The following is a 27,743-nucleotide window of genomic DNA, read 5'->3' as shown; positions in this document are numbered from 1 at the left end:
TTTTTGCAATTCCCATTTTACTCCAAGATGATCGGCCCCAGAAATATCTTGTTTGGAGAAAAGGGATGAATTCAAGTGGCTGCACTTTAGAAAGAGGATTACTCACCATCATCTATGATTGTCACGACAACTCCGGAGCCAGTTATATTTTTCTCCCAAACTGGCACCACATTGATATCGACTCCCTTTGGTCCTTTAGTCTGTCCAGTGTTGAGCTGTAAACAAAAATAATAACCTTTTACAGATGCTTTGGTGCACCAGAGCCCAGGAAGTTTGAGAAGAGATGACAAGAATTACAAAAATCGTTTCTTTGAACAAAACTAAAATCTCTCCAAGGCAATCAGGAGATTTCAAAGTGCTTGAAATGATTCTGATGAAAAGTACAATTGAAACTAGCCTGCCACCCTGAAAATGTTATCTAATAATCTACGCGCGTGCTGTCAGTATTAATGTAATATTACACTCGGTTTTCACAAAACTCATACATCTTGTACCTCTATCTATCGTATCAATCATATTACAAAATAATAATCAGGGATTTTATTTATTCAACAAAGTAAATTAGAAATAAGCATGTATACATAGGTGGCTGCACTGAAAATATGTGAAAGGGTGTCAATCAGAGATTGTGAATCCGAATAAAATTGGATCCTGTAAGGTATTAAAACAATATTTAATAATGAAGTTGGCAAAATTGCTGCACTTGTGTTGGATTTTAAATGATCAAAGACATCAAGATCTGAAATATTCAGCACTCTAATTTTTAATGCTTAGGAAGAATATTTTGAATTTCAATAAACCACAAAGGAGGTGATTTTGCGCCTGTGTTTGCCGTAAGCAAACAACAACATATGGGGTCGCTGAGTTGTTCCCACCCCCACCCCGGTTTCAGGCCGTCCCACACCCTCTTTTGGGTTTCCCCTTTCCAGGACCCCCACCCTTCACCCCACCAATCTTCTAGAGGCCGCCTCATACCCACCCTTCACCCCCTCCCTCCATACGCCCCCTCACCCCACCTTTCATGGGCATCACTCCCCTCAGGAACTGACTCATGGTAGTGCAACCCTGGCACCTGGGCACCCATACACTGCCACTCTGACACTCTGGCAGTGTCGACAGTGTATAATTGTAGGTCTGCCGGAGGGTGTGGAGGAACAAGTGGCATGGACTATGTATCAAGAGTGTTCACGAAGTCGGTCGAGGAGGGGGTCTTCGAGAAGGCCAGAGAGGTGGATTATGCTCACTGGTCATTTCAACAGAGGCCAAGAGTTAGGGAGCTGCCGCGGGCGGTGATCATCCGTATGCACAAGTTCCAGGAGAAGGAGAGCATTCAGAGGTGGGCGAAGGAGATGCGAGACTGTAGCTGGGAGGGAAAGCAGATCCAAATTTACCACGACATTGGGGCAGACCTTGCCAAATAGCAGGTGAGTTTTAACAAGGCCAAGATAGCAGTCTTGCGGAGCAAGGTCCGGTTTGTGGTGCTGTACCCGGCGAAACCCTAGGTGCCTTTCAAGGGCAAAGAACATTATTTTATGATGCTGGAGGAGGCGAATGACTTTGTCAAGGAACATGGGCTCTGGGAGGGCTAAAGGTGGGAACTTTACTGGTTTTGGCACAATATGTATATACAAATTTTGTAAGTGTTATGGTTTTTGCACATGTTGGGTTTGCTTTCGCTTTGGTCGATGATGGGATGGTTCCGAGTTTTGTGTTTCTTTCTCCTGCAGAAGCAAGAGGGACAGGGGGCTGCGGTAACGGGAGAGTGGGGGTGCTAGGTAGGGATCTTTTGATGGGTCAAGGTGGGAGACGCAGCTTGAGGGAGAGGTGGTCTGGGTAGTTTGGGTGGGGTCCTTTGTGTAGCTCTCCAGGTGGGAGCGGTCATGCTAACAGTAGATTCCAGTAAATGGAAGCACTGTGGGGGAGGGACCTGCGGATGGTATCCAGAGAGGGGAGGGGGAGCGGTTAGGTTGAAGGGGGGGGTGGGGGAGGGGGCGGTGTAGAGGGGTGGGGTATGGGGTAGAGGGGGAGGGGTTTGCAGGGCAGGATAGGGTGAGAGGGTGAGGGGTAGCTGGGGAGGGGAATGTGCTGTTTTTGTTGGGTTCAGGAGAGGTTTAGGGCGACCATTTTGGATGAACGCAAACCAGAGGGGAGTTTGGTGGTTGGGCAAGATCTGCGATACGTGGGGAAAGCAGACCTTCGTAGAGAAGGGGGGTTCAGAAACCCCTGGTGAGGATAGTGACGTGGAACGCGCGGGCGCTGAACGGTCTGCTTAAACAAAGGTGTTTGCACACTTAAAAAGTTTGATAGCAGATGTGCTCTTCCTTCAGGACACACAACCGCGGGTGAAGATACTGCTAAGAAAGGGACAGGTGGGGTAGACGTTCCACTGGGGTTTTGACTCCAAGTCGGGGGTTGAGAATCTGTTCAGTGTGGTGGAGCTTCTGTGCTTCTGGAATGTCGTCTGGCTCAGACCCGATGTACTCTTCAAAACAGGCAAGCCAATGTTCAAAGTCCTTTTTGGCGTTGTCTGCTTGCGGATGTAGCTGCAGGCGATCCGGCTTGATGCGGAGGTCCATCTTCTGAAAAACTCAGTGTAATAAATTGATGCACAATCAATTACACAAAGATGAGAGTAGGATGTAATCATGGCTTTATTACTCTGAGATGTGTGACCTCCTCCAGCAGTTCACGAAATGGCAGTTGTACTGGGAGCACACATATTTATACTCTGCCAACTGGGCAGAGCCAGCAGGCAGGGATCTACCCCCGTAACTGTAGTACAGGGGCCTTACCGTAAAGCACCTATATCAACATCCTATATGTACAATATATACATCAGTGGTGACTACCACAATCCCCATATCAATAACAACGATCCCATCTTCCCACCAAACCCCAGACATTGGCCCGCATGTTAACATAAACAAATGACAAAAAGGAATCAGGAATCACCCATAGTCACCATCAACACATACAGTCCCTCTCCTCCCAACCCTCCCAGCCCCCAACCCCCCGAATGTTCGATGTGATCCAATTCTCGAAAGTGCATACTGAATAATGCCCATGAATTGTAGAACCCCTCCATCCTTCCCCTCAGTTCAAATTTGACCTTTTCAAGCGTTAAGCATTCCAGCAGGTCCCCCCCGCCACGCCAGGGCACAGCGTGGAGAGGTTGATCTCCACCCTAACAGGATCCGCCTTTGGGCGATCAACGAGGCGAAGGCTACAACATCTGCCTCCGCACCGTTTCCAAACCCGGCTGGTCCGACATCCCGAATATGGCCTCCCGAGGGCCCGGGTCCAGTTTCACGTGCACCACTTTAGAGATTACCCTAAACACCTCCTTCCAGTAATCCTCCAGTTTTGGACAGGACCAAAACATATGAACGTGATTTGCGGGGCCTCCCCCGTAACGTTCACACACATCTTCTAAGCACCGGAAGTTATTATATCAATGGACATGGAAAAGGACTAGGTAGAATGGAGGCAGCTGATTGAGATCTTGGGACAAAGAACAAAGAAAGAACAAAGAAAAATTACAGCACAGGAACAGGCCCTTCGGCCCTCCCAGCCTGCGCCGATCCAGATCCTGTATCTAAAACTGACGCCTATTTTCTATGGATCTGTATCCCTCTGCTCCCTGCCCATTCATGTATCTGTCTAGATACATCTTAAATGACGCTATCGTGCCCGCCTCTACCACCTCCGCCGGCAATGCGTTCCAGGCACCCACCACCCTCTGCGTAAAGAACTTTCCATGCATATCTCCATGAAGTTTTCCCCCAGTGAAGCAGTAGAGGCTCCTTCATTAAATGTTTTTAAGATAAAGATAGATAGTTTTTTGAAGAATAAAGGGATTAAGGGTTATGGTGTTCGGGCCGGAAAGTGGAGCTGAATCCACAAAAGATCAGCCATGATCTCATTGAATGGTGGAGCAGGCTCGAGGGGCCAGATGGCCACTCCTGCTTCTAGTTCTTATGTTCTTATGTCCTTATGAAATGAAATGAAATGAAAACTGCTTATTGTCACAAGTAGGCTTCAAATGAAGTTACTGTGAAAAGCCCCTTGTCGCCACATTCCGGCGCCTGTTCGGGGGAGGCTGGTACGGGAATTGAACCGTGCTGCTGGCCTGCCTTGGTCTGCTTTCAAAGCCAGCGATTTAGCCCTGTGCTAAACAGCCCCTCTCACCTTGTTCTCACCTTGAACTCGTGACCCCTAGTAATTGAGTCCTCCACTCTGGGAAAAAGCTTCTTGCTATCCACCCTGTCTATACTTCTCATGATTTTGTAGATCTCAATGAGGTCCCCCCTCAACCTTCGTCTTTCGAATGAAAATAATCCTAATCTACTCAACCTTTCTTCATAGCTAGCGCCCTCCATACCAGGCAACATCCTGGTGAACCTCCTCTGCACCTTCTCCAAAGCATCTACATCCTTTTGATAATGTGGCAACCAGAACTGTACGCAGTATTCCAAATGTGGCCGAACCAAAGTCTTATACAACTGTAACATGACCTGCCAACTCTTGTACTCAATACCCCTTCCGATGAAGGAAAGCATGCCGTATGCCTTCTTGACCACTCTATCGACCTGCGCAGCCACCTTCAGGGTACAATGGACTTGAACACCCAGATCTCTCTTGTACATCAATTTCCCCCAGGGCTTTTCCATTTACCGTACAGTTTGCTCTTGAATTGGATCTTCCAAAATGCATCACCTCGCATTTGCCCGGATTGAACTCCATCTGCCATTTCTCCGCCCAACTCTCCAATCTATCTATATTCTGCTGTATTCTCTGACAATCCACTTCACTATCTGCTACTCCACCAATCTCCACCAAATGATTTGGGTTTGTGCCGACGTTTATTTCCTGGGTGTGGTTGCTCTATGCCGTCCCCACAGTGACAAATATGATGAATTTGGGATATTATAGCTACCAGAAGAGTGCAAGACAGGGATGCCCGCTGCTCCCACTGTTGTTTACATTGGTTATTGAACCTTTGGCTAGTGAGCTTCGGGCATCAAGAGAATGGAACAGCATTGTAAGGGGAGGTAGGGAACACAGGGTGGTATTGTAGGCTGATGATTTGTTCCTATATGTTTCTAACCCGCTTGTGTGTACAGGGAAAAGAATGGACTGACTATGGACGTTTGGTGCCTTTTCTGGGTACAAACTGAATGTGGTAAGAAGGTATTCCCGGTGAATACCCAGGAGAGAAGTGCGAATTTGAGTGCTTTGCCATTTAAGCTGGCCAAGATAAGCTTTCTGTATCTGGGTATTGACGTGGCCCATGACTGAGGAAGCACTTTGGTGTAGGGGGTGTGTCAGTATTGGCCCCAATATGTGGGAATCATAGGTTTATACTGGCAGGGATAGGTGCAATGTACAGGTGTTGGCATAGGGAAAATGTAAAGCGGATAAGGGGCTTGTTCATACAGGGGAGGTACACGAGGCTGGAGGAGTTGCTGGGGACGTTCCTATTGCCAAGTGGGAGTGAATTCAGGGACATGAAGGACCGGGATTTTGTATGTAAGGAGCTTCCCTCTTTCCCTCAGCTGCCAAAGTATACGCACCTTCAGGCAGCAGAGTGTACTGGACCTGCGAGGGACACTCTACTGGGAGCAGAGGATAAAAGGAACGCGAGGCTCGGGGCCCTAGCTCACTTTCAGGCAGCAGAGTGTACCGGACTTGCGAGGGACACTCTACTGGGAGCGGAGGATAAAGGGAACACGAGGTTCAGGGCCCTAGCTCACTTTCAGGCAGCAGAGAGCACTGGACGTGTGAGGGACACTCCGCGTGGCCCTCCTCACCTTCAGGCAGCAGAGAGTACCGGACCTACGAGGGACACTCCACGAGGTTCGGGGCCCTCACTCGCCTTCAGGCAGCTGACAGTAGGGCAGCACAGTGGCGCTGCGGTTAACACTTCTGTCTCACGGCACTGAGGACCCAGGCAGCAGAGAGTACCGGACCTGCGAGGAACAGTCCGTGAGGCTTGGGGCCTTCGCTCACCTCAGGCAGCAGAGAGTACCGGACCTGCGAGGAACAGTCCGTAAGACTTGGGGCCTTCACTCACCTCAGGCAGCAGAGTGTACCGGACCTGCGAGGAACAGTCCGTGAGACTTGGGGCCTTCACTCACCTCAGGCAGCAGAGAGTACCGGACCTGCAAGGAACAGTCCGTGAGGCTTGGGGCCTTCACTCACCTCAGGCAGCAGAGAGTACCGGACCTGCGAGGAACAGTCCATGAGGCTTGGGGCCTTCACTCACCTCAGGCAGCAGAGAGTACCGGACCTGCGAGGAACAGTCCGCGAGGCTTGGGGCCTTCACTCACCTCAGGCAGCAGAGAGTACCGGACCTGCGAGGAACAGTCCGCGAGGCTTGGGGCCTTCACTCACCTCAGGCAGCAGAGAGTACCGGACCTGCGAGGGACACTCCACTGGGAGTGGAGGATAAAGGGAACTCGAGGCTCGGTGCCTTTTTGCTGCTCAAGCAGCATGCTGGGTTTGAAGAAAAAAATCAAAGTTACGTCACAGGAATGCGGGAAGCTGATTGGTGAGTAACTGATATAAATGACTGTCTCTAAATAGCTGGTACAGCAGGCAGTAAAGAATGCAAATGGTATGTTGGCTTTCAAGCGGGAGGATTTGAGTATAGGAATAGGGATGTTTTACTGCAATTATATGGGGCATTGCTGAGGCCACACCTGGAGTATTGTGTGCAATTTTGGTGTCCTTATCTGAGGAATGATGGGCGGGATTCTCCGACGCCCCACCGGGTTGGAGAATCGCCGGGGGTCGGCGTGAATCCCGCCCAAGAATCGCACGCCGTGGAGAATGGCGGGGACCGGCGTGACGCAGTGGCCCCCGGGGCTGCCCGAATTCTCCGGGCCGCGATGGGCCGAAGTCCCACCGGCGTAAATCAAGGTTGGTTCCTACCGGTGGGACCCAGCTCCGTGGGTGGCCTCCGGGGGGCGCGGGACGATCTGGCCCCGGGGGGTGCCCCCACGGTGGCCTGGCCCGTGATCGGGGCCAACCGATCCGCGGACGGGCCTGTGCCATGGGGGCACTCTATTCCTCCGCGTCAGCCTTGTACCGATCCGTGATGGCCGCGCGGAGATTAACCCCCCTGTGCATGCGCGGGGATGACGCCAGCACTCGCTGGTGCTCCCGCGCATGCGCCAACTCGCGCCGGCTGGCGGAGGCCCTTCGGTGCCAGTTGGCGTGGCACCAAGCCCCTTCCCGCCATCCGGTGCGGCGCAAACTACTCCGGCGCCGTCCTAGAATCCGAGGATTCCGCACCTTTGGGGCAGCTCGACGCCGGAGTGGTTCCCACCAGGGTTTGCGTCGTTTTTTCCACCCCGACGATTTGCGCAGAATCCCGCCCAATGTTCTTGCTAGGGAGGGAGTGCAGCAAAGGTTTACCAGACTGATTCCTGCGATAGTGGGACTGTCATATGCGGAGAGACTAAATTGGTTAGGATTATATTCATTGAAGTTTAGAAGAGTGAGAGGGGATCTCACAGAATAATTGTAAAATTCTAACAGGATTAGACAGGGTAGATTCAGAAAGAATGTTCCCGATGGTGGGGGAGTACAGAACTAGGGGTCAATAGTTTGAGGATAAGACGTAAATCTTTTAGGATTGAGGTGAGGAAAAATGTCTTCACCCGGAGAGTGGTGAATCTGCGGAATTCACTACCACAGAAAGTAGCTGAGGCGAAAAGGTTATGTAATTTGAAGAAGAAATTAGATATAGTTTTTGGGGCTAAAAGGATCAAGGGATATGTGAGGGAAGGCGGGATCAGGGTATTGAACTTGATGATCAGTCATGATGATAACGAATGGTGGATCAGACTCAAAGGGCTGAATGGTCTCTCCTGCTTCCATTTCCAATGGGTGTTTCTATGTATGGATAAGTTGCTAACTCAGGATGACTTGGGGGAAGGGAGGATTGCAGATATTTACGGGCGGTTGTTCGAAATGGAGATGGCGCCAGTAGAGGAGATAAGATGGAAATGGGAGGACGAACTGAGAATGGCGACGAGGACTTGGATCTCTGGTACTCCATGCCCCACCTGGCCCTTTCCCTCTTATTATGGGCTATCTTCTCCTGCGGGGACAAAGTGAGGACATTGAAAACTGTATGCTTGATGGACTAGGGGGGGGGGTCGATGGCAGGCTGCATGTGTGGGCACTGCACCTGGACATGAAGGGGTTGTGCTGGTGGGTGCCACGGGGTGCTGAGGAAAAAGCACGAAGATTGGACGTTTGGAGGATGCGAGGTGTCGGTGGGGGGTTTGGGAATTTGAGGGCTGGCAGGCGGAACTGACTCCAGGAGAGAGTTGGTAATTTACACTTGCAGCTCAGTTAGGTCATTTGTCTTCTTCTGACATTGTAAGGTAGTCCTCCTCATGCTGGTCGCGCTCACAGCCGCTGCAACTGCCTCCCAGGTGGTATTGCTGGCCTTTCTGTTGGTCCTCCGGCCCCCTCATGGGAACAGGATGCCATGTCTCTTATTCACGGCATCGAGAAGCTTGGCCAGATCAGCATCCCCAAAACGAGGATCAGGTCTGCGTGCTGCCATGCTTGTGTGTTGACTGGAGTGAGTGGTGAGGGAGCTTTTATGAGCAGCTCGCCCTTGTTAGTGGTGAGACGCTGAGGCGCGAGTCTGGCGAATCAGACAGCGAGGCAGCCAGTAATGTCGAGAAGCTCATGGGTGTTTCGACAATAAGTGCCATTAAATATGGGCCGCGATCTCGCCGATGCAGCCATCGAAAAATATCCTGTTAATCGCACCCAAAATGACACTTAAGAAATGTTTCCGTTAAATTGCGCCCCTTATCAATGGAGATTCCCAGGTTGCTGCCGTTATGGTGGCAAATTAGATCTGGAATTTTTTTTCACAGCTGCAGAGGAAGCCTCAGAAGTGACCCTGCTGGTAATTTTGCATGAATGGGAGGCATGCTGCTCTGTCGGTCAGTGTCCGCCTCTGCTGTTTTGACGGCTGCTTTTGCAGGAGGCAGATTGACAGCTATCCACCTGTTTGTGGGGCTTGCCACTTAGATCCATATACAGGACCCGTTTAAGGGCACTCTGCCGACAAATCCAATTTTACAGATGACAGGTGGGCTGAGGCCAAATCTCTACTGATGAATGAAGGTGACCTTCCACTCGCCAGGCTGGGTGTTATCTGGCAATATCTCCATTCATTCGCCTTAACCCCCACAGCCACTATTGCTGGCGGTTCATAACTGCTGCCACAGGCCATCATGTGGATGTTTCCCCTCAGCAATGATGGCCTGGCAGCTGTGGCCGCTTTTTTTGAAAATTTGAAAGGTCTTCAGAAGGCGCCTTCATCTGGAGTTGTCCTTTCGTTCTCCCACCTATATTGGCAGTTCCCATTTCTGACAGTGGGATTGCCGATCATCCAGTATCGGACCGCCTCCTATTGACTCTTAAAGCCCGAATCCGGGACCCTGCCTCCAAAATCTCCCCCTCAGGATTCTGGATTTTATCCAGATGTCAGGATAGGTCTCCATGAATTTCAAGGCCTTTAGGTGCAATTTAAAGCCCTGGCAAGAAACTTGTGTCCAATGGAAAATTAAAAAGCCTAACCACCATTCATTAAATTTCCTTCCGAGTATAACAATTAGAAAAGCCTTCACTCCAGCTGAGACAGCAACATCACTGAGACTTCCCAAGAGGGTACACTATCTACCATACTGTGGTTTGGTGTGTTGATGCATCAAATTACTGCATTACCAGGCGACCATTAAGAATTGCTTTAACAGTAATACATCTTTATTATGCTTCTATTAATTATATTATAGGGAACATAATAAAGACATTGACAGGCCTGTAGCACCTGCTTTTACTCAAGAGTATCAGCTTATTCCTGTGAAAGAATGCGTAACAATAAAGATGGCGCTTTCAAGAAATGGGCATCATGTGGGTTCTCGATCCTGGTGTAATACCTGGATCCACCTGCCATCACTTTGCAGGTGATCCTTCCAAAGTTTGTGGGACCAGGAAGGGGAACATTGCCTATCCCTGTCATGAGAAGAAACTAGGAAACCCAGAGGAGGATGTATGGTCTGTTCTTATCACAGAAACGTTCCTCCTCAACTGTTCAAAAATCTCTTCAGTCCGCAGGTGGTGGGTTCCAGGCATAAGGTGGACCCCATTTCCACTCTGCCAGGCACATACTTGCCTTCATGCAGTGCTGCAGCTCACCGATGTTCCATCATGCAAGAAACATATTGGGAATCTCTATCCTGTTCAGCCCTGATGTATTCCACCACTTACAAGACCCAATGAATCCTCCTGGGTGTGGGTCCTGACATTATGTCCTCTCTGCCACCCTCCCCCACAACTACAAATTCTGACCGGCAGGATTTTTTTGCGCAAATGAAATCAAATTTTTAATCAAATCATACATACTTTTTAAATTTGCTTTGAATTATTACCCTGGAAGTCTCTTGTCTGATTGTCAGGCGAAAATTACGATCGTAATGATGATGATTCTCATGGCAATAAAATGCTATCTGGAATGTTTAGGAAGTATAAAACATTCACTGATTCTGATATCTTATGAAAGGTTTAAGTCTCTGTGTTTGTGAAATACCAATGAAGACGGCTGAATAGTGCTGAAATTGGCTGCCAATGTGTTTTGCTTTATCCCTAGAAGGTTTTGAGTAATAATGGTACACAAAAGTTATAATTATTCCAGATAGTTTTTGGCTTCTGGCTACTTCTGGCGCAACCTGTGAGATGCCCCATGCTTGTAAGGAAGCTAGCACGGGTGTGTCATTCATGCACCAGAAGCATGCAGAATGCGTATATCCTGACATCAATCCACCTCCAAGGCTGTTTTGACCCATATTCGGTCCAATTAACACCCACTGATAATCACCCCAGTTAAACGTGTTCAGCTGCAGGAGGGATCACTTCACTGGGGTTAGCTAAAGCACTGGCCACCTGACTTTCAAATGTTGTTGTCTTACTTTTGCTGATGCAATGTTTGTGGAAGTACTGTGGTGTGCAATTGGAGAAGTTTTGGTGACTTTGGGAGTGTTGCTGTGTCCTAACAAGGAGCTCAGAGGAGTTTTCTGTCCTATATACAGAGATATGCTAGAGATATGAGAGCCATACTTGCAGTTCCTCCAGGCTGCAACATAACAAGGATATGGAGCAATAGCTGAGGCTCTATGATTCAGAAAGGATATGCTCACTGAACAAGGTGAGGACAACATTGCCAGTGGCTGCCAACTTCGCAGTTGTGCTCAATGTTTCTGCATGTGGTTCCTTCCAGAAGGGAGCAGGCAACATAGCTAAAAGGGATGGGGACTTCAGCATTTTTGCTCTTCCAAGCATGTCGCTTTGCCAGGGCAGCAGCATTCCCAATGGTGCCAGGAACCACTGACTGCATGCATCTGGCTTCACCAGTTCCACAAGTAAACAGGGAAATGTATTAGAACCACAAGGGCAACCACTCCATCAACTTGCAGTTATGTGCAATCAAAATTAAAATATCATGTTGGTGAATGCCCTCGATCCTGGCAGCGACCATGGTGCCTTCATCCTGAGGGAGTCAGCCATTTCACCACCACATATTTGATCACCTTGACAAACTGTTGGGTGAATAAAAGATTACTCTTCGTACCTCTAGATCATGACTCCCAGCCTGCACATAGTGGGGGTGTAAAATTCTAGTCTTTTATTTCCAGCTTCAAACACCAATGTTTGATGGAAGGGTGGGTTGAGGGTGGAGCTAATAAAATATATTTCCAATGTCCTTGATCTGTGCTTATTTCAAATGCAGTTCCCTACAAGGTGTGTGACATTGGTGAATTTAACTTTAGTTGGACTTGTGTAGGAATGGGAATAATTTATGTCCGGTGGCTGAATCATGTATGTTCTAATTGAATACAGCCATCTAATGGCCAGGAACAGAATGCAAATAAGTCCCACAATGTGGTCTGAAATATTCCAGAATAAAACTGAAGACATGCAGCAGACAATCAGTGGACCAATGTTCACAAAGACTATGGGTGGGATTTACCATGCAACCTGCCCCATATTATCCGGTGGCTGGAGGAGGCCGGCCATTAGCCTGCAGCAAAATGTTCTCGTCCCGCCCTGGTCAACGGGCAGCTTGGTCAATGGGGCCTCCCATTGAATGCACCATTCGCTGCTGTGAAACCCCTTGGGGAGGGGTGCCATCGGCGGGACTGGAAGATCTCGCCTGCGTGAACAGCCGGAATGTTATGACGAACAAAGCATTACAGGCAGTCGGATAGAAACAACATTCATCATAGGGATACAAAAATCATACTGTGATGCTTGTAGCTAATAGAAAAGGTCAGCTTATGTTTCAGATTATAAAAGATATAAAAATGTATACCACAGAGCCAGGTCCAAAAACAATCAAAAGGCTAGTCTTGGCCAAAGATGATTTTTTTCTAGTAAAGGAAATAATGTGTGACGATAAAAATATTAAAGATTTCATAGTCTTCTCAGAATATCATATCAGTGAAAATCATCCATTCATCTGTAATGTCTCCAGAAATAGATTCCGCCCAAAAGTGAAGGAAATTGGCAAACCCAAACTGTGAGAGTGTGAGGTCTATTAGTATGGAAACACAGCGTGTTCTTGGAAAAATAAATAATAGCCTCAAGTTTGAATTGTCACAATATGCAATGGCCGGGATTCTCCGTTCCCCACTGCTAAGATCTGGAATTCCGATCAGGCGGAGAATCCCGTGTTGGACCAAAAATGGGATCGGGTGGCAGACCAGTTCCTAGTCTCCCCCCCTAGTCTCCACCCCCCCTCCCACCCCCCCCCCCCACCCCCCCCCCCCCCCCCCGCCGGCTGTAATGGGCGTCCCACGCTACGCTGGTGGGAACGTGCAAACAGCATTGATTTGAATGCAATTAACAGACTGGAAGCCCAAATCTTCCGCCTCCCACCATAATGCACCGACCCCCACAGTGGGAACTCCACCGGGTGGGCTTTGGTATAAGCATTGCCAAGCGCAGTTTTGGTGTGATGCACATAATGCCAAGTGTTTTCTGTAGTTAGAAAAGAGGAAGTGAAACCACTTTGCTGCTTTGAAGTGGTCAGCAGTTGTCAATGATAACAAAAATGTTTAGAAATGTTGAGGTTAGGATCAATGGAACGTACTACAGATTCATTCAAGCATGAACAAAGAACAATACAGCACAGCAACAGGCCCTTCGGCCCTCCAAGCCTGCGCCAATCACGTGTCCTATCAAGACCAACTGCCTGTATCCTTCTATACCCTGTCAGTTCATGCGCCTATCCAGATAAGTCTTAAATGTCGCTAACGTATCTGCCTCAACCACCTCACTTGGCAGTGCATTCCAGGCCACCACCATCCTCTGTGTAAAAATCTTCCACTGCACATCGCCACTACCCCTTTCTCCCCCCTCACCTTGAACTTGTGCTCTCTTGTAATTGTCATTTCCGCCCTGGGAAAAAACCTCCAACTGTTCACCCTATCTATACCCCTCATAATTTTATAAACTTCTATCAGGTCGCCCCTCAGCCTCCATTTCTCTAGGGATAACAATCGCAGTTTATTCAATCTCTCCTCATAGCTAATACCCTCGATACCAGGCAACATCCTGGTAAACCTTTCTGTACTCTCTCCAAAGCCTCCACATCCTCCTGGTAGTGCAGTGACCAGAATTGGACCAAGTATTCTAAATGTGGCCTAACCAACGTTCAATATAACTGTAACATAATTTTTCAGCTTTTGTACTCGATATCAAGTATCTTCTGAAGGCAAGCACGCCATATGCTTTATCTACCACCATTTCCACCAGTGCTGCCACTTTTCAGGATCTGTGGACCTGCACCCCAAGATCTCTCTGTCATTTATGATTCTGCCATTTATTCCCACCTGAATTGTATCTACCAAAATGCACCACTTCGCATTTGTCCGGGTTAAATTCCATCTGCCATTTCTCTGCCCAATTTTGCAGCCTATCTATATCCTGTTGCATTCTCTGACAATCTTCATCACTATCTGCAACTCCTTCAATCTTAGTATCTTCCGCAAACTTGCTAATCAGACCCGCTACATTTTCTTCCAAGTCATTTATATATATTACAAAGACTAGAGGTCCCAGTACTGATCCCTGTGGAACACCACTATACAGACCTCCATTCGGAAAAACATCCTTCCACTGCTACCCTCTGTCTTCTTTGGCCAAATCAGTTCTGAATCCATCCAGCTAGTTCACTCCTGACCCCATGCGATGTAATCTTTTGCACCAGCCTGCCATGAGGGACCTTATCAAATGCTTTACTAAAGTCCATGTAGACAACATCCACAGCCCTTCCCTCATCAATGATTTTTGTCACCTCCTCAAAAAATGTAATTAAATTAGTGAGACATAAACTCCCTTGTACACAACCATGCCGTCTGTCGCTAATAAGACCTTCACTTCTAAATGTGCATCGATCCTATCTCTGGGAATTTTTGCCATCAATTTCACTATCACTGACGTCAAGCTCACTGGCCTATAATTACCCGGATTATCCTTGAAACCCTTCTTAAATAACGGTACAACATTGGCTATCCTCCAATCCTCTGATATCTTCCCTGTGGTCAATGAGGACACAGATTTCTGTTAGAGCCCCAATGATTTAATCACTTGTCTCCCTCAGTAATCTGGGATAGATGCCATCTGGCCCTGGGAATTTGTCTACCCTCATGCTTTTTAACACACCTAACACTAACGACCTGTTCTAAAGTGTTTACACATCCCTCTGAGCCACCACCAATCAATGTGTCCCTCTCCTTCGTGAATACCAATGCAAAATCCTCATTAAAAACCTCCCCTACTTCCTCTGGTTCTACACATAATTTTGTCCTTGAATGGACCAACTCTTTCTCTAGCTACCCTCTTGTTCCTAATATACGTATAAAATGCCTTGGACATTTGTGACCCTTTTTGCCCTCCTAACTCCCTGCATGAGCTCGTATCTATTTTCATTGTATTCCTCAAGTGCTTCATCTGGTTTTAGTTGTCTGTACCTCACGTATGCACCTTTTTTCTTTTTGACAAGATTCTCAATTTCCCTGGTCATCCATGGTTCCCGAATCCTGCCTTTCCTGTCCTTTCTTTTTACCGGCACATGCCTGTCCTGTATCAACTGCTCCTTAAAAGACTCACACAAGTCACATGAAAGCTAAGATAAATAAACAAACCTCCTGGCAGCTGTGTTTAAACCATTAAGCTTTAATCAAAAGCAGGTTAAAGGGACTGCACTGTGAAATTGAATGAATGCTGAGCATTTTAAAGGATCTCAGGGAGTTTCAAGCCTTCTCGAGTGTTGTGGGCCTTCTAGGGAGGCTCCGATACTTCAAAAAGCAGCAATTTCAAAAGCAAAGGGCTGAGAGAACAGAGGGAAGGGGAAGTGTCCCTGGCTTTATTCTTTACTGAACTGTCTGGTCTACTCATCAGCTGTTAGGCAGAGCAGTTCAGAGTGCGGAGGCCACTTCAGAGTTTAAACAGGTCAAACCATGATGAAGACCTTGAACAGACAGCTGTCTGAGAGCACCCTGCCAAGAGCGATCTTCAGGTTTCCCAGGCAAGAAGAGGCAGTCCAGACACCCATCCCAGGGGAGAGTCCCGGGGTCAACTCCTTTACCACAGACCAAACCCACCCAACCACAAACACATATGGGGGACCCTTCCTCTGCAACCTGTCAGTGACAGAGGAGCACATGAGCAATGGGCTGACCCCCTTGACCCCACTCCATGTCCATCGCGCCAGGCTAGGGGGTCACTGCCAGGGTGTCAGTGCCAATGTGCCAGGGAGCCAGGTTGGCAATGACAGGTGATGTGTTGGGTAAGCTGGGTCTGCGAGGACTGCGTTTACTGTAGCAGTGAGACAGGCTTCCAACTCTATTTTATTAAACTCTTAACTACTAAACATGCTTGAACTGTGGGTTGACACTATGCTGAGTTGACTGGAGACCTGAGGCTAACCTGACCAGACTATCTTACTACCACATGGTGGATGTTCTAGTTGTTTCTCACAGGCTCTGACTATCTCAGAGACTGCATCCCAAGAGAGCGGGAAAACTAGTGCCCCCTGGTTATATAGTGGCCGTGTCCTGTCTGGTGATTGGCTGCTGTGTTCTGTATGTTCATTGATTATCTTTTGTGTCACTCACTGTCTGTCGGTGCACCATCATATACTTGTGTGTATATTATGACAACAGGAAATGGGGACTGAAGGGGGGTGTTAGCTGAAGGGGGGGGTCTGAGAGAAGGGGCTGGTGCATTTGGTGGGGGATGAGGTGGTCGGGTCACCCTCACGTGTGCATGGTCTGGGGGAGACCCGTTATTACCACAGTGTGGGGGTAGGTGTGTCCAACTTTGATGAGGGGTTGGGGGTGCTACCCTTGTCAGTTGTGGGGAGGGGGCCGACATTTGTGTTATGCGGGAGGGTGAGGGGGGCTATCCCTGGATACTGGGATTGGGGCACCCATTCGAAATGGAGGTCCAACCACAGTAACTGCAGAGAAATGGGCATGTTCGGCGCTAGCATATTTTTGCACAGTTAAGCCATGAAAATCCCACCCCGACGACATTGCTAGGACCAGCGGAACACAGTCCCAATTCTCTGCTGAAGGGAGCACTAGAATCTGGAATGGAGAATCCTGGTCGATATGTGTAGTGGAGGTCTGTAGGACATAGAAGGAATGACTGCAATTGAAAAATGTAACACAAGACACTGCATTCTAAAAAGTAAACAAGGGCTAAATAAAAGTGCACGATCATGAGAACCAAATCATGATTTGAGAGTTAAATCAGAAAAAGTAATCTTCATGCACTAATGCTACAGTCAAATCAATAACTTAGGCTAGATGTATTGGGGAGTTTTAGTTTTATTCAGAAGAAATGTTCAAGCAATTTAGTATGCAATTCATAAACTTGGATTTGACTGATTTATACAAGTCTAGATCAAATCTGAAAATTGTAGCCAATTTGTTAGCTTCACACATATAATATGGTGGACACTCAGAACTAAGCTGATGCGTGAGAAAGTCTCAATGGTTTGATAATCTGAGGGCCACTGAAACTGAAAACACAGTAATCTATAAACCTACTTTGCTCATTTCACTTCTACCACAATGATTGGGATGTTACTTAGCTCAGTTGTAGAATGACGCCAACAGATTCAAACTCTGTACCAACTGTGGTAGTTCATGGAGGCATGTCTACTCCTCTTGCCCCATGCTTGTGCAGTTGTGCCTCTCAAGCTACATAACCAATTATCTCTCTCTAATGGGAGTGATGCCTATGGACCTCTGTGGACAATGCCTAATTACCTGGCATTGCGCTTTGACCAAGAGTTATATTCAAAATGGCAATCCAATTATTGAAAATATATTTCAGCTGACAGCAATTGGAGGGTGGCGGTGGTGCAGTGGTATTGTCACTGGACTAATAATCCAGAAACCCAGGATAATATTTGGGGACCTGGATTTGAATCCCATTACGGCAGATGGTGAAGTTTGAATTCAATACAAATCTGGAATTAAAAGTCTAATGACGAACATGAAACCCTTGCCGATTGTTATAAAAACACACCTGCTCCACCAATGTCTAAATATCTGGTCTGGCCTACATGCCACTCCAGATCGACAGCAATGTGGTTGGCTCTTACAATACCCTTTAAAATGGCCCAACAGTCCATTCAGTTCAAGAACAATTAGGGATGGCCAATAAATGCCGGCCCAGCCAGCGCGAAGCCCAGATCCCATGAACGAATAAAAAATATTAGATTCAAAGTCTAAAATTGCAATGTGTTCTATTATATTAAATGTCTTATATATCGAGCACATTTTCTCATAAGTGTCACATTTACTTTCTACAAGATGTTTCCACTCACATTCCATTGATAACACCCCAAACGTTATAAAATACTATTTCCACTGCATCAATATGAGCAACACCACAGAAGATCCACTGATTACACTTTAAAAATCTTGCGTGTATCACACACTTTCTGTAAGTACCACATTTATTTTCTGTAACATATTCTCTGTCACACTTGGTTGACATCATTACTGCAAATCAGTGTGTCCTCCAATTCATCGTAAACAATACCACAGGAAATCTGCTAATTATTACAAAATAAATCTCAGGATAACATGCATGAGAGAAAATCTACAGATATTTTACAAATTTAGAGGTATAGCTGTGTATAAGTCAACATCTCCCCAAACTGAAGGCATTATTACATAAGTTCATTATCACTATAATAGATGATCCACAGTCATCTCCACTACCTTCTGCAATTAAATTATTTATATCACATGGGAGTTCCCCTCATTATGTCCTTCTCTTCAAATCTTATCTACAACCATATTTCAACTGCGCCATTCACCATTAAACCTTTTTTAAAGACATATTTTGTTCAAACATTACTGTTATTTTTATTGTCTATTTTTCAGAAGAATGTTTAAAAGGGGTTGGGATTTTGTTTTTCAACACATAATTGATTACAGCTGCAGTCACTTCCAAATTTTATAGCTGAATAGTTACTCAGTGACATTTTGGGCAACAACATATGATTCTCATGATACATCACTTCAGATCTTTGTAAGATTAGTCTTGTATAACATGTGTACAGTCAAAACACTATTGTCTAAGTACTTATCAAGCACCTGGTCAAAATTAAGCAAAATTATACTGTATATGACTTTGAAATTAATAAACAGTGGATAAACCTGGGAGGAAGATAATTGCGTTTTGATTACTGCATCATTAATCAATAATGGTTCCTGATTATTTTAGTGTGACAATATATAATCATTGCTTTTTAATGATCATTTGCATTTTGTTTAAAAACTCCCATCACGTATTGTTCTCAAATTTACAATGAAGATTTTAGTTCCTTTTTAATAAATGCACAGGATGACTAAGTAAATGCCTTAACATTCTTACTATAGCGACTCCAATTAATCCAATACATAATGCAAAAACATAAGCTCACATAAAACCAAGTCAAACATAGCAACGAGGAAATGAGATTGAAATGGAAAGCTACAGACAAAAAAAAAATGTTTGGCAAAAGCCAAGTTCAATTCCTGCTGGGGGCAAGTAGGTTCTACTAATACTAAACAGATACTTCTAGTCAACACAGTACAGCTGGAATGTCCTTGGAGAGACTCGATTTTTTTTGTTTGCCACCATTTGTCATCCCCTGTTCCCAGAGATCAACAATTTTCAGCATACAGATCAATATTCTCTTAGCTCAGACCTAATCTAAAGAGAGTTTCCCTGTGTTTCACCTTGGCTTACACCTAAAGACAGACTTGCCCTTTTCTACAATATTTTTGCTGGTGTGTGACAGCAATTTTTCATCCTTTGGTCAAAATTGGTGACAAAAGAGGGAATTATGGTTGCTGACATATCAAATGATAGATTTGACACATGGCATGCTGAGCTGGGAGTATTCACGTGCCAAAGTAGAAAGACAGATAAGCAGCCTAATAGCTCTCCTGACATTGCTGTTTTTTTAAAAAAAAACAACCCACACTGAATAGTTTTTCTGTAACTTTCTCAGGAAAGCAAAGGAAACTGGCCTTTTGGGCTGAAGTGAATGTTTCACTCAGTTCTGAATGACCAATTTAATTCTCCTTCTGTCGGCATGGCATGGTAATCAATGAAGATGGTTAGGAAATATTAACAAATAACACCAGCAAGAGGGGAAATAGATATGACTTGGAAATGAAGTGGGCAATTTCAGAACAACATTACCGAATATGGCTTCAAAGGATGAAATTAAACCTACATCCTATTTTAAACAAATCTCAATGTATTATCATGACGAACGCCATTCGATCATTCCTCTTAAGTAACTGTGATGCAGTGGCACAATGGATCATTTTATCACCATAGTTAAAGTAAATTATTTCTTACAAAAGCCAGTGTCAGGTTGGAGATTCAAGGCTTGTTAGTTTGGTACTGGGGCAGAAATAGTGGCCTGTGTACCACAGGGCATAGCTCCAGGCCTCGGCTCAAGTTACATCTTTACGCACAAAAGCTTCTTTCAGAATCTAAACTAACAAAATAAGGATGATTTTTTTTTATTCCTGCGTAGCTTCCTTCATAGCATGTGTTCACATTTAAAATCCTGACCTCTGGTGAGTAGTGGCTTTCCATGAAAAAACTCATTTTTCTTTTTAAAAGTACAGTTTTTTATCAATGTTCCACTAAAGCTCCACCATTTTACATCATCTGGTGTAAAGATTATAAATATGAATCACAACATAACGCTGACAGCAGTTTCCTACTTTTAATTTGAAATGTTATAACGTTCATTTCACAGGTACATATAGTAAAATTCTCAGAATGCAGCCCAATTCCATATGACAGTGATCCTTAAAGGAACCACAGCTGCAATAAAACAAAATTTGCGATTGATAAATTTATCTCGGAATCAAACGAGCACAAATCCTACTTTCCACTGGGGTATGATACCCAAGTAATGTGAACAGCTCTGAATTTGACAATATTATGATTTCAACTGGTAATTTTAACATGATCAAGAAATGTATAAATTACATTATTTACCACAATCTCCTTTAAACACTGCAAAGGGAGAATTTCAATTCAGCAATTATGATTAATTGAGATGTAAATGGTATTGGTAATTACTTGCAGTCAAACTGATTAACTGTTCTGATAGTGTGTCCCTTTAAGCATGAGCACCCAAAGCTTCCTCCCAATGTCCTTTGGACTGAACTGATATTTCACACCTACTTCCCATGTAAAAAAAAACTCAGCATAGCCATGGGGGAGGGGGTAGGCCATTAATGCCTCCTCCAGATTATATGTCAGCATTTGTCACATCATTCCCCCAGAATGTTTGATACTTCTTGCTGATTTATTAAGTTAGTGATGTCTATTTGTAACTGCAATAATAGAATCAGTACATTTTTTAAAACTCCTTGACAGACAATTTTATTTTGGAGTTGGGGGTGGGGATGTGACCCAGAGGTTATACCTTCATGTAGGTTTAATAACTAGCAGAGGGTGGAAGTAATTATTAATATTAACCATTAGTTTGTTGGCAGTTCTGAGAAATCAATTTAGCTGGTGTCTTAAATTTAAGCTTATGCAAACTGTGGTGAAAAAAAATGAACATGATGGCAGTCGAAAAACAAATGTTAAGAACTGCTGTATTTCTGTAATACTAACCATATGCTTTCAAAATAAATACCAAATACACAAGGTTAAACAAAGATCCTGTCTTCCCTTTTCTTCACTTTTCCACATTCTCTCTATTTTACTATTTTAACCTGAATAATATATCCTTTCTGTTCAATTCAACTCATTTATTTCAGTTTTTTCTAATACTTGGTACTGTTCAGCACCAAGAGTATCTGCTTTCTACTGTGCAATCGGGCGGGAGGGTGCTGGGTGGAGATTTCACTGTCTTTCCAACTCCCTTTGATAAGCTGTGTGTGGGAGTAGGGGGGAGGATGGCCTACACAACTGGAGGTCAATTGCAGCCCTTATGGTAACCATTTAAGAGCCAAATAAGGCAGTGTTTTTCAAACTTTTTTTCTGGGGACCCATGTCGGCCAACCTTTGTGACTCACCATTTTCCCTTACCTTTAATGAGAGAGGTGAGACTGCTTGGTCTTCACGATCTCATTTGCTTTGTCATTCAATGTTACATTTCTGTATAGGTTGTTCATCAGAAGTCCTGGAGCTCACATGAGCACTGCTTTGTCCTATCATGGACTCACCTGCAAAGCTCTCTCCAGGAGATTCAGGTGTGAGATCCTGGCCTGTTTGTGTCTCTTGCCCTCTCTTCCTTAGTCCAAAAGGATCCCTCTTCAGTTCTTCACGCAGTTCAGTCGCTTGCGTGCTGGCAATGGAGGAAGATCTCCTCATTAATATCGCGTGTAGAGTCCATGACGTCAGTGTACTGGGAACATGTAATGCTCCCTGCCGCCGCTCCTGATGGGAAGACTGATTGATTTAAAAAAAAATTCTGCTCAAGGAAGACTGCGCTGATGTACTGAGGAGGCAGTCTGCCCCGCTGGACTCCGGGCCTGCGCACTGCTCAGGCTGAGGGGGCACGCATGCACGGGACAGCCGGCATTCTTGAAAATCGGTTGAGGTGGGCATTTTAAAAATCGGTCGCGGCTGTTGGGCACTTCTTCCCGTGGTCAGGAACACCGGGACCGATCGCTCCGCAACCCTCCCGACATCCGTCCACGACCCACCCATGACCCTGAGTTTGAAAACAACTGGTTAAGGGACTCACCCCACTGTGCTAGTTTTCAAACAGTGGCAGGTGTAGGAATTTGCCATCTGGGAAGACCACACAGTAAGCCCGATTACTTATGCCTGCTGTTTAGTAAGATGAAGGGAGATTCCTCATATTCAGGTACTCTGTGCCTGATAGCGAGACTGCATTGGGATAGGGAGGCCCATGGAAAGCAACCGTCCTGTCCTCGCTTTGATTCCTCTCCCACCACTTGTCCCCGCTAGTACCGCCCCCACCTCCCGCTACCTCCATTCCTCCCACATTATTTTTCTCTCTACAGTGTCAAACCTGGTGATGAACCAAGTGCAGTACAGACAGTACCACAGCTCCTTGTGGCACTGCTGATGCTGGAGAGCTGCCGCCTTCTGCTTGGTCAGAAGTTCTCAGGGCAGGACTTTGGGGCTTAATTCGATGGGAGATCCAGCTGTGCTCAGGTAAGTGTCTGATTGCCTTGGAATGACATCAAGTCTCCAGAGAAAAGTGATGTGGGGTTCACACCAGTTTCCCCCCAATCACCAACATTAAATTCTGCCCAGTGTTTGAGGAAAATTGCTTAACATATGATATTCACCGTCTGCTATTTCAACAGACACTAATTGGTTTGTTTTACATTTGCTACTGCCTTTGCTAAATCGGCAGACAAATAAACATCATATAAAAATACAATGGCCGGGATTCTCCGAGAATCCGCGCCAAAATCGCACTTGGCGCGGTGGCGGAGAATGGGGCGTCAGACCTGTGATCGGGCCCGACGCCGGGACGCGAACCGGAAAATCGGCGCCAGTCGGGGGTCGTTGAAAGAGGCCCCCGCGGCGATTCTCTGCGGTCGACCAGCTGAGTTGCTGCCGGCGTGGTTCAAGTATGGTTCCACCCAGTGGGAGCTCAGCATCGCGGCTGCGGTGGCCGTCCTGGTGGGGGGCAGGGGGGGATCAGTCTTCAGGGGGGCTCCACGCCGGCCAGGCCCGCGATCGGGGACCACCGATAGGCGGGTGCGCGCGATCTGTGGGGTGCGTACCTTCTTCCACGCCGGCCCGCTGTGTGGGTCTGCCATGTCACGCGGGGCCGGCGTGGAAGCGGCTGCCGCGCACATGTGGGGACCCACGGTCGGAAGTGCAGGGCCGCGTGTCGGGAGCCGGAGCTGTGTGGAGCACTCCGGCGCTGTGCTGGCCCCCTGTGGGACATGGAATCGCTGGGCCAAGAGGCCCATTGACCCCGGCATGAAACACTCCGGTGTTTACGCCGGCGTCAACACTTAGCCGCCATTTGAAGAATCCCGGCCAATGTGTACAGCCATTACTCGCCAGCAATAATTCTGAACTATTGTTTTTATCAGTGGTTTTTAAGCTATTAAGATTGACTTTGCTGTCTCATTAAGGTTATGGGTGCAATTTTCCCACCCCTTTGCGCCTGGCATCCATCTCGTTGCACCGGGTGAATAGCCGGAGTGATCGAAAATGGGATTCGCGCTAGGCGTCAGTTTGCCATTCACCCAGCCCGTTGCCGATGGCGTGGTCAGGATCTCACCCAGAAAGGCAAGAAACTGATTCAGCTTATTTTGCATTCCTTTGAACCTCATGAGTGAGATTGAAGTCAAATGCAGCGGCCTCCTAGGAGTCCCGAGAGTGGGGGTGGGTGGGGGTGGTTTGGCATATGTGAGGCCTTCAAGCCATCATTGAATTTTGTGGAGACCCATAACAGGGCCAACCACTGCTGCAGCCTGTCTGTCCTACCAAACTCTCTCAGAGCCATGCTGCAGCTTCTCTCATGAAAGTCCTTGACTGTGAGCAGCCTCTAGCTTCACAGTTGAAGGCTATTTAAAAGGAGAAATCAGTCTTGTTTGTTGTGAGAACACTTCACGCTCCTCAACTCTCAAGTGCCTTCACGAAAGAACAGGAGGTCTGTCTGATAGAATAATTAGTGGACTGAATGTTCTGCAACCATGATGCTTGAATAGTGTGTCTGTAGTCTCGGTGCATCAGCACCACTGAGACAGCAGCGAACAATCAAAAAGTAAAGAGCATGGATTCATTACTGAGGACGCTCTCGCGGCCAAAGGCTAACTATTCGGATGAGTGGATGCTCGCTGAGCAGAACCTCCCTAATGTTGCTGGCAGAGGTCTGGGGTCTAGGGCCTCCTGATCTGACCGGGTGTGAGTGTGCAGGGCAATGTTTGCCACCACAACTGGCTCACAGAATGGCACTCTAAGAGAAAGCAGGGCAGTCATGGTAAGGATGCGGGAGGTTTGGGGGATTTCAGGGTCCCGGGATGGAAGACCTAACTGATTGTCTGTCTCTCTTTCTCAAAATCCTTGCAGAAACAAAAATGAATATTGCCGTTGATCCCGTGGAGGTTGCCCTTGTTCTGCTTGTCACAGCCGAGGTGGGCAGGTGGCACCACATGTGCAGGGGCTGCTGCACACCCTCAAGACCTGGTCACCTATTAACAATGATTTGATAAATTAAACAAAAAATATCCATTAATTATTAGTAGGATTTTACTAAAACCTCAAAATCTCCTGCTTAAACAGGCCTCACATATACCAAGGAATCTTGTTATGGTTTAATACTAAGCAACATGATTAATTATTCATGAACTATGGACGTTTTAAACATGCATGACCAGACATGATACTTATTTGAAGTTAAACTTTTTGTCAACATAAAACTGTTTAAAATTCAGTATGAATAGTGCTCCAACCTAACGTGTAAGAAAATATAATTTAATTTTTCACATCAAACCTAGTCATCCCAAGCGCCTTTATCATTTGAACATGATCTGCTGTGGGGATGTTTCTAAAATGAAATCATTCATGATACAATGTGTACTGTCAACATAAAATGCTTAACATAATAATTATCACAACTTTTCCAAAAGGCACAAAACTTGTACATGCTGATGTTTAGAGGCATCTGATGCACTCATACAAGGAACACTGAAAGTTAGCATTACAGGCTCAAAAGGCTGTATGGTCGACTCCTGATCCTATGTCGTATGTACTTAACAGTTTCACATGGCTGCAGCAGTAATATAAATGCAGCGTTCCCAATGCTTTTATAATTCTGAATACTCAACCTTATTAAACATTTTAAAATATTTTCTGCATATATATATAACAAAGACGAATTAAAAAATAGATGCATTCTTTCATGGTCTTTGGGTTTTGTTGGCGAGGCCAATTAGGCTCCCCCTAATTGCCCTTGAGAAGGTGGTGGTTGATGTGTTGGGTAGGCTGGGTCGATGTGGACTGCACTTGATGCAGTGTAGCGAGAGACAGACCTCCAACACTTGATAAGATGCAACACGATTTTATTTAACATCTAAACTATTATACATGTTCAATTGTGGGTTGACACTATGCTGACTTGACTGGAGACCTGATACTAGCCTAACCAGACTTACTAGCTACCACATAGTGTTTGCACTGGCCAGCTCACTAACTCTGACTGTCTCAGAGGCTGGGTCCCGAGAAAGAGCGGGAAACTGGTGCCCTCTGACTTTATAGTGGTCGTGTCCTGTCTGGTGATTGGCTGCTCTGTTGTGTGTGCTTACTGGTCACCCTGTGTGTCAATCACTGCCTGTCTGCACTCCATTATATACATAGATATATATTATGACATCTCCACCCCATTTTCTTTTTTTTGTATTGTGTGTTGAGATAATAAATATTAAGGTGCATGCGCGTATGGATGTGTATATGTGCGTGACTACAAACAGAATGTGCTAAAATGACCTTATGTACACAGGAAGGTGTCGCTAGTGCAGATATAGGGCAGATGAAATGGTAAAACATGATATTTACAGAGGTCAAAATGATAAGGTAACACAGTTGTGCAAAAGTCCAGTCCATAAGTTTAGTCTCTGCGGCGGGTGACAAATTCTGGTTGACCGCCTCAAGGGTGGATCAGGGGCCGCCTGCACTTGGATAGGTGGGACCGTCGCCAATGTGGTGGTCGCAGAGGTCGGCAGGATTGCTGGTAGATCGCTGGCCTCGTGGTAGGGCACGGCCGGAGGAAGCATTGTGTGAGGCGGGACATCATGGTTGGATGGCGGGCGTGGAACTCTGCGCAGCGCCCGTCTGTTGTGTCGTAGGAAGGAGCCATTAGCCATGCGGACGAGGAACGATCTCGGGGCCACTTGCTGGATCACCACAGCTGTGGCGGACCAGCCGCCGTCAAGCAACTGCACATGAACATTATCAGTTGGGACCAGCTCGGGGAGATCCGTGGCATGAGAGTCGTATGCTGATTTCTGTTGGGCCCGAGACTGCTGCATCTTTTGTATGACCATGAGGTGGTCAAGGTCTGGAGCATGGATGGCTGGAACTGTGGTTCGCAGAGTGCGATTCATGAGCATCTGCGCGGGAGACAACCCAGTGGACAGCGGGGGTGCTCTGTATGCCAGCAGCGCCAAGTTGAAGTCGGAGCCTGAGTCTGCAGCCTTGCATAATAATCTCTTGACGATATGGACCCCTTTTTCGGCCTTCCCGTTTGACTGCGGCTAGTGGGGGCTGGAGGTTACATGATGTAAGTTGTATAGGCGGGCAAAATCAGACCATTCCTGGCTGTAAAAACAGGGACCGTTGTCACTCATCACCGTTAGCGGTATCCCATGCCTGGCAAACTTTTCTTTGCATGCTTTAATCACCGCCTTCGACGTGAGGTCGGACAGTTTCACCACTTCTGGGTAATTGGAGAAGTAGTCGACCAGGAAGACATAGTCACGGCCCTTGGCGTGGAAAAGGTCGACACTGACTTTGGACCATGGGGAGGTCACTATCTCATGTTGCTGCAGAGTTTCTTTGGGTTGAGCTGGCTGAAATTTCTGACATGTGGGGCAGTTGAAGACCGTGTTGGCAACGTCCTGGCTGATGCCCAGCCAATGGACTGCCTCTCGAGCTCTGCGTCAACATGCCTCGACCCCCAGGTGACCCTCATGGAGTTGGCCGAGCACCGTAGCTCGCATGCTCTGCGGAATCACAATCCTATCGAGCTTCATGAGGATGCTGCCCATCACCGTCAGGTCGTCCTTGACGTTGTAAAACTGGGGACACTGTCCCTTCTGCCAGCCATTCGTGAGGTGCTGCATCACATGCTGTAGCAAAGGATCCTTGGCCGTTTCCTCACGAATTTGGATGACCCTCTCATCAGTGGCCGGAAGTTTGGAGGCACACAATTGCACCTGCGCATCGACTTGGCAGACAAAATCAGTTTGTTCACACGGTGTGGTGATAGACCTGGAAAGGGCATCTGCAACAATGAGTTATTTGCCTGGCGTGTAGACAAGTTCAAAGTCATAGCGGCGTAGCTTGAGAAGAATTCGTTGTAATCGAGGTGTCATGTCATTCAAATCCTTCTGGATTATGTGGACTAAGGGCCTGTGGTCCGTATCAACCGTGAATTTTGGGAGGCCATA

The 27,743-nt window shown here is 46.6% G+C and overlaps 1 protein-coding gene across 4 annotated transcripts in view; it reads right to left on the bottom strand.

Annotated features, from left to right (window-relative positions):
• Window positions 1-27,743, bottom strand: part of LOC140391779 (PC3-like endoprotease variant B) — a 1,275,236-nt gene that overhangs the window by 644,658 nt on the left and 602,835 nt on the right. For all 4 annotated transcript variants that reach the window (XM_072476646.1, XM_072476647.1, XM_072476643.1 and 1 more), the window contains exon 6: window positions 107-215. In XM_072476646.1, the coding sequence (XP_072332747.1) occupies window positions 107-215 (109 nt within the window). The remainder of the gene's footprint in view (window positions 1-106; window positions 216-27,743) is intronic.

The sequence above is a fragment of the Scyliorhinus torazame genome, chromosome 15, assembly GCF_047496885.1.
Source record: "Scyliorhinus torazame isolate Kashiwa2021f chromosome 15, sScyTor2.1, whole genome shotgun sequence".
Taxonomy (NCBI): domain Eukaryota; kingdom Metazoa; phylum Chordata; class Chondrichthyes; order Carcharhiniformes; family Scyliorhinidae; genus Scyliorhinus; species Scyliorhinus torazame.
This window is presented reverse-complemented; position numbering and strand designations above follow the sequence as displayed.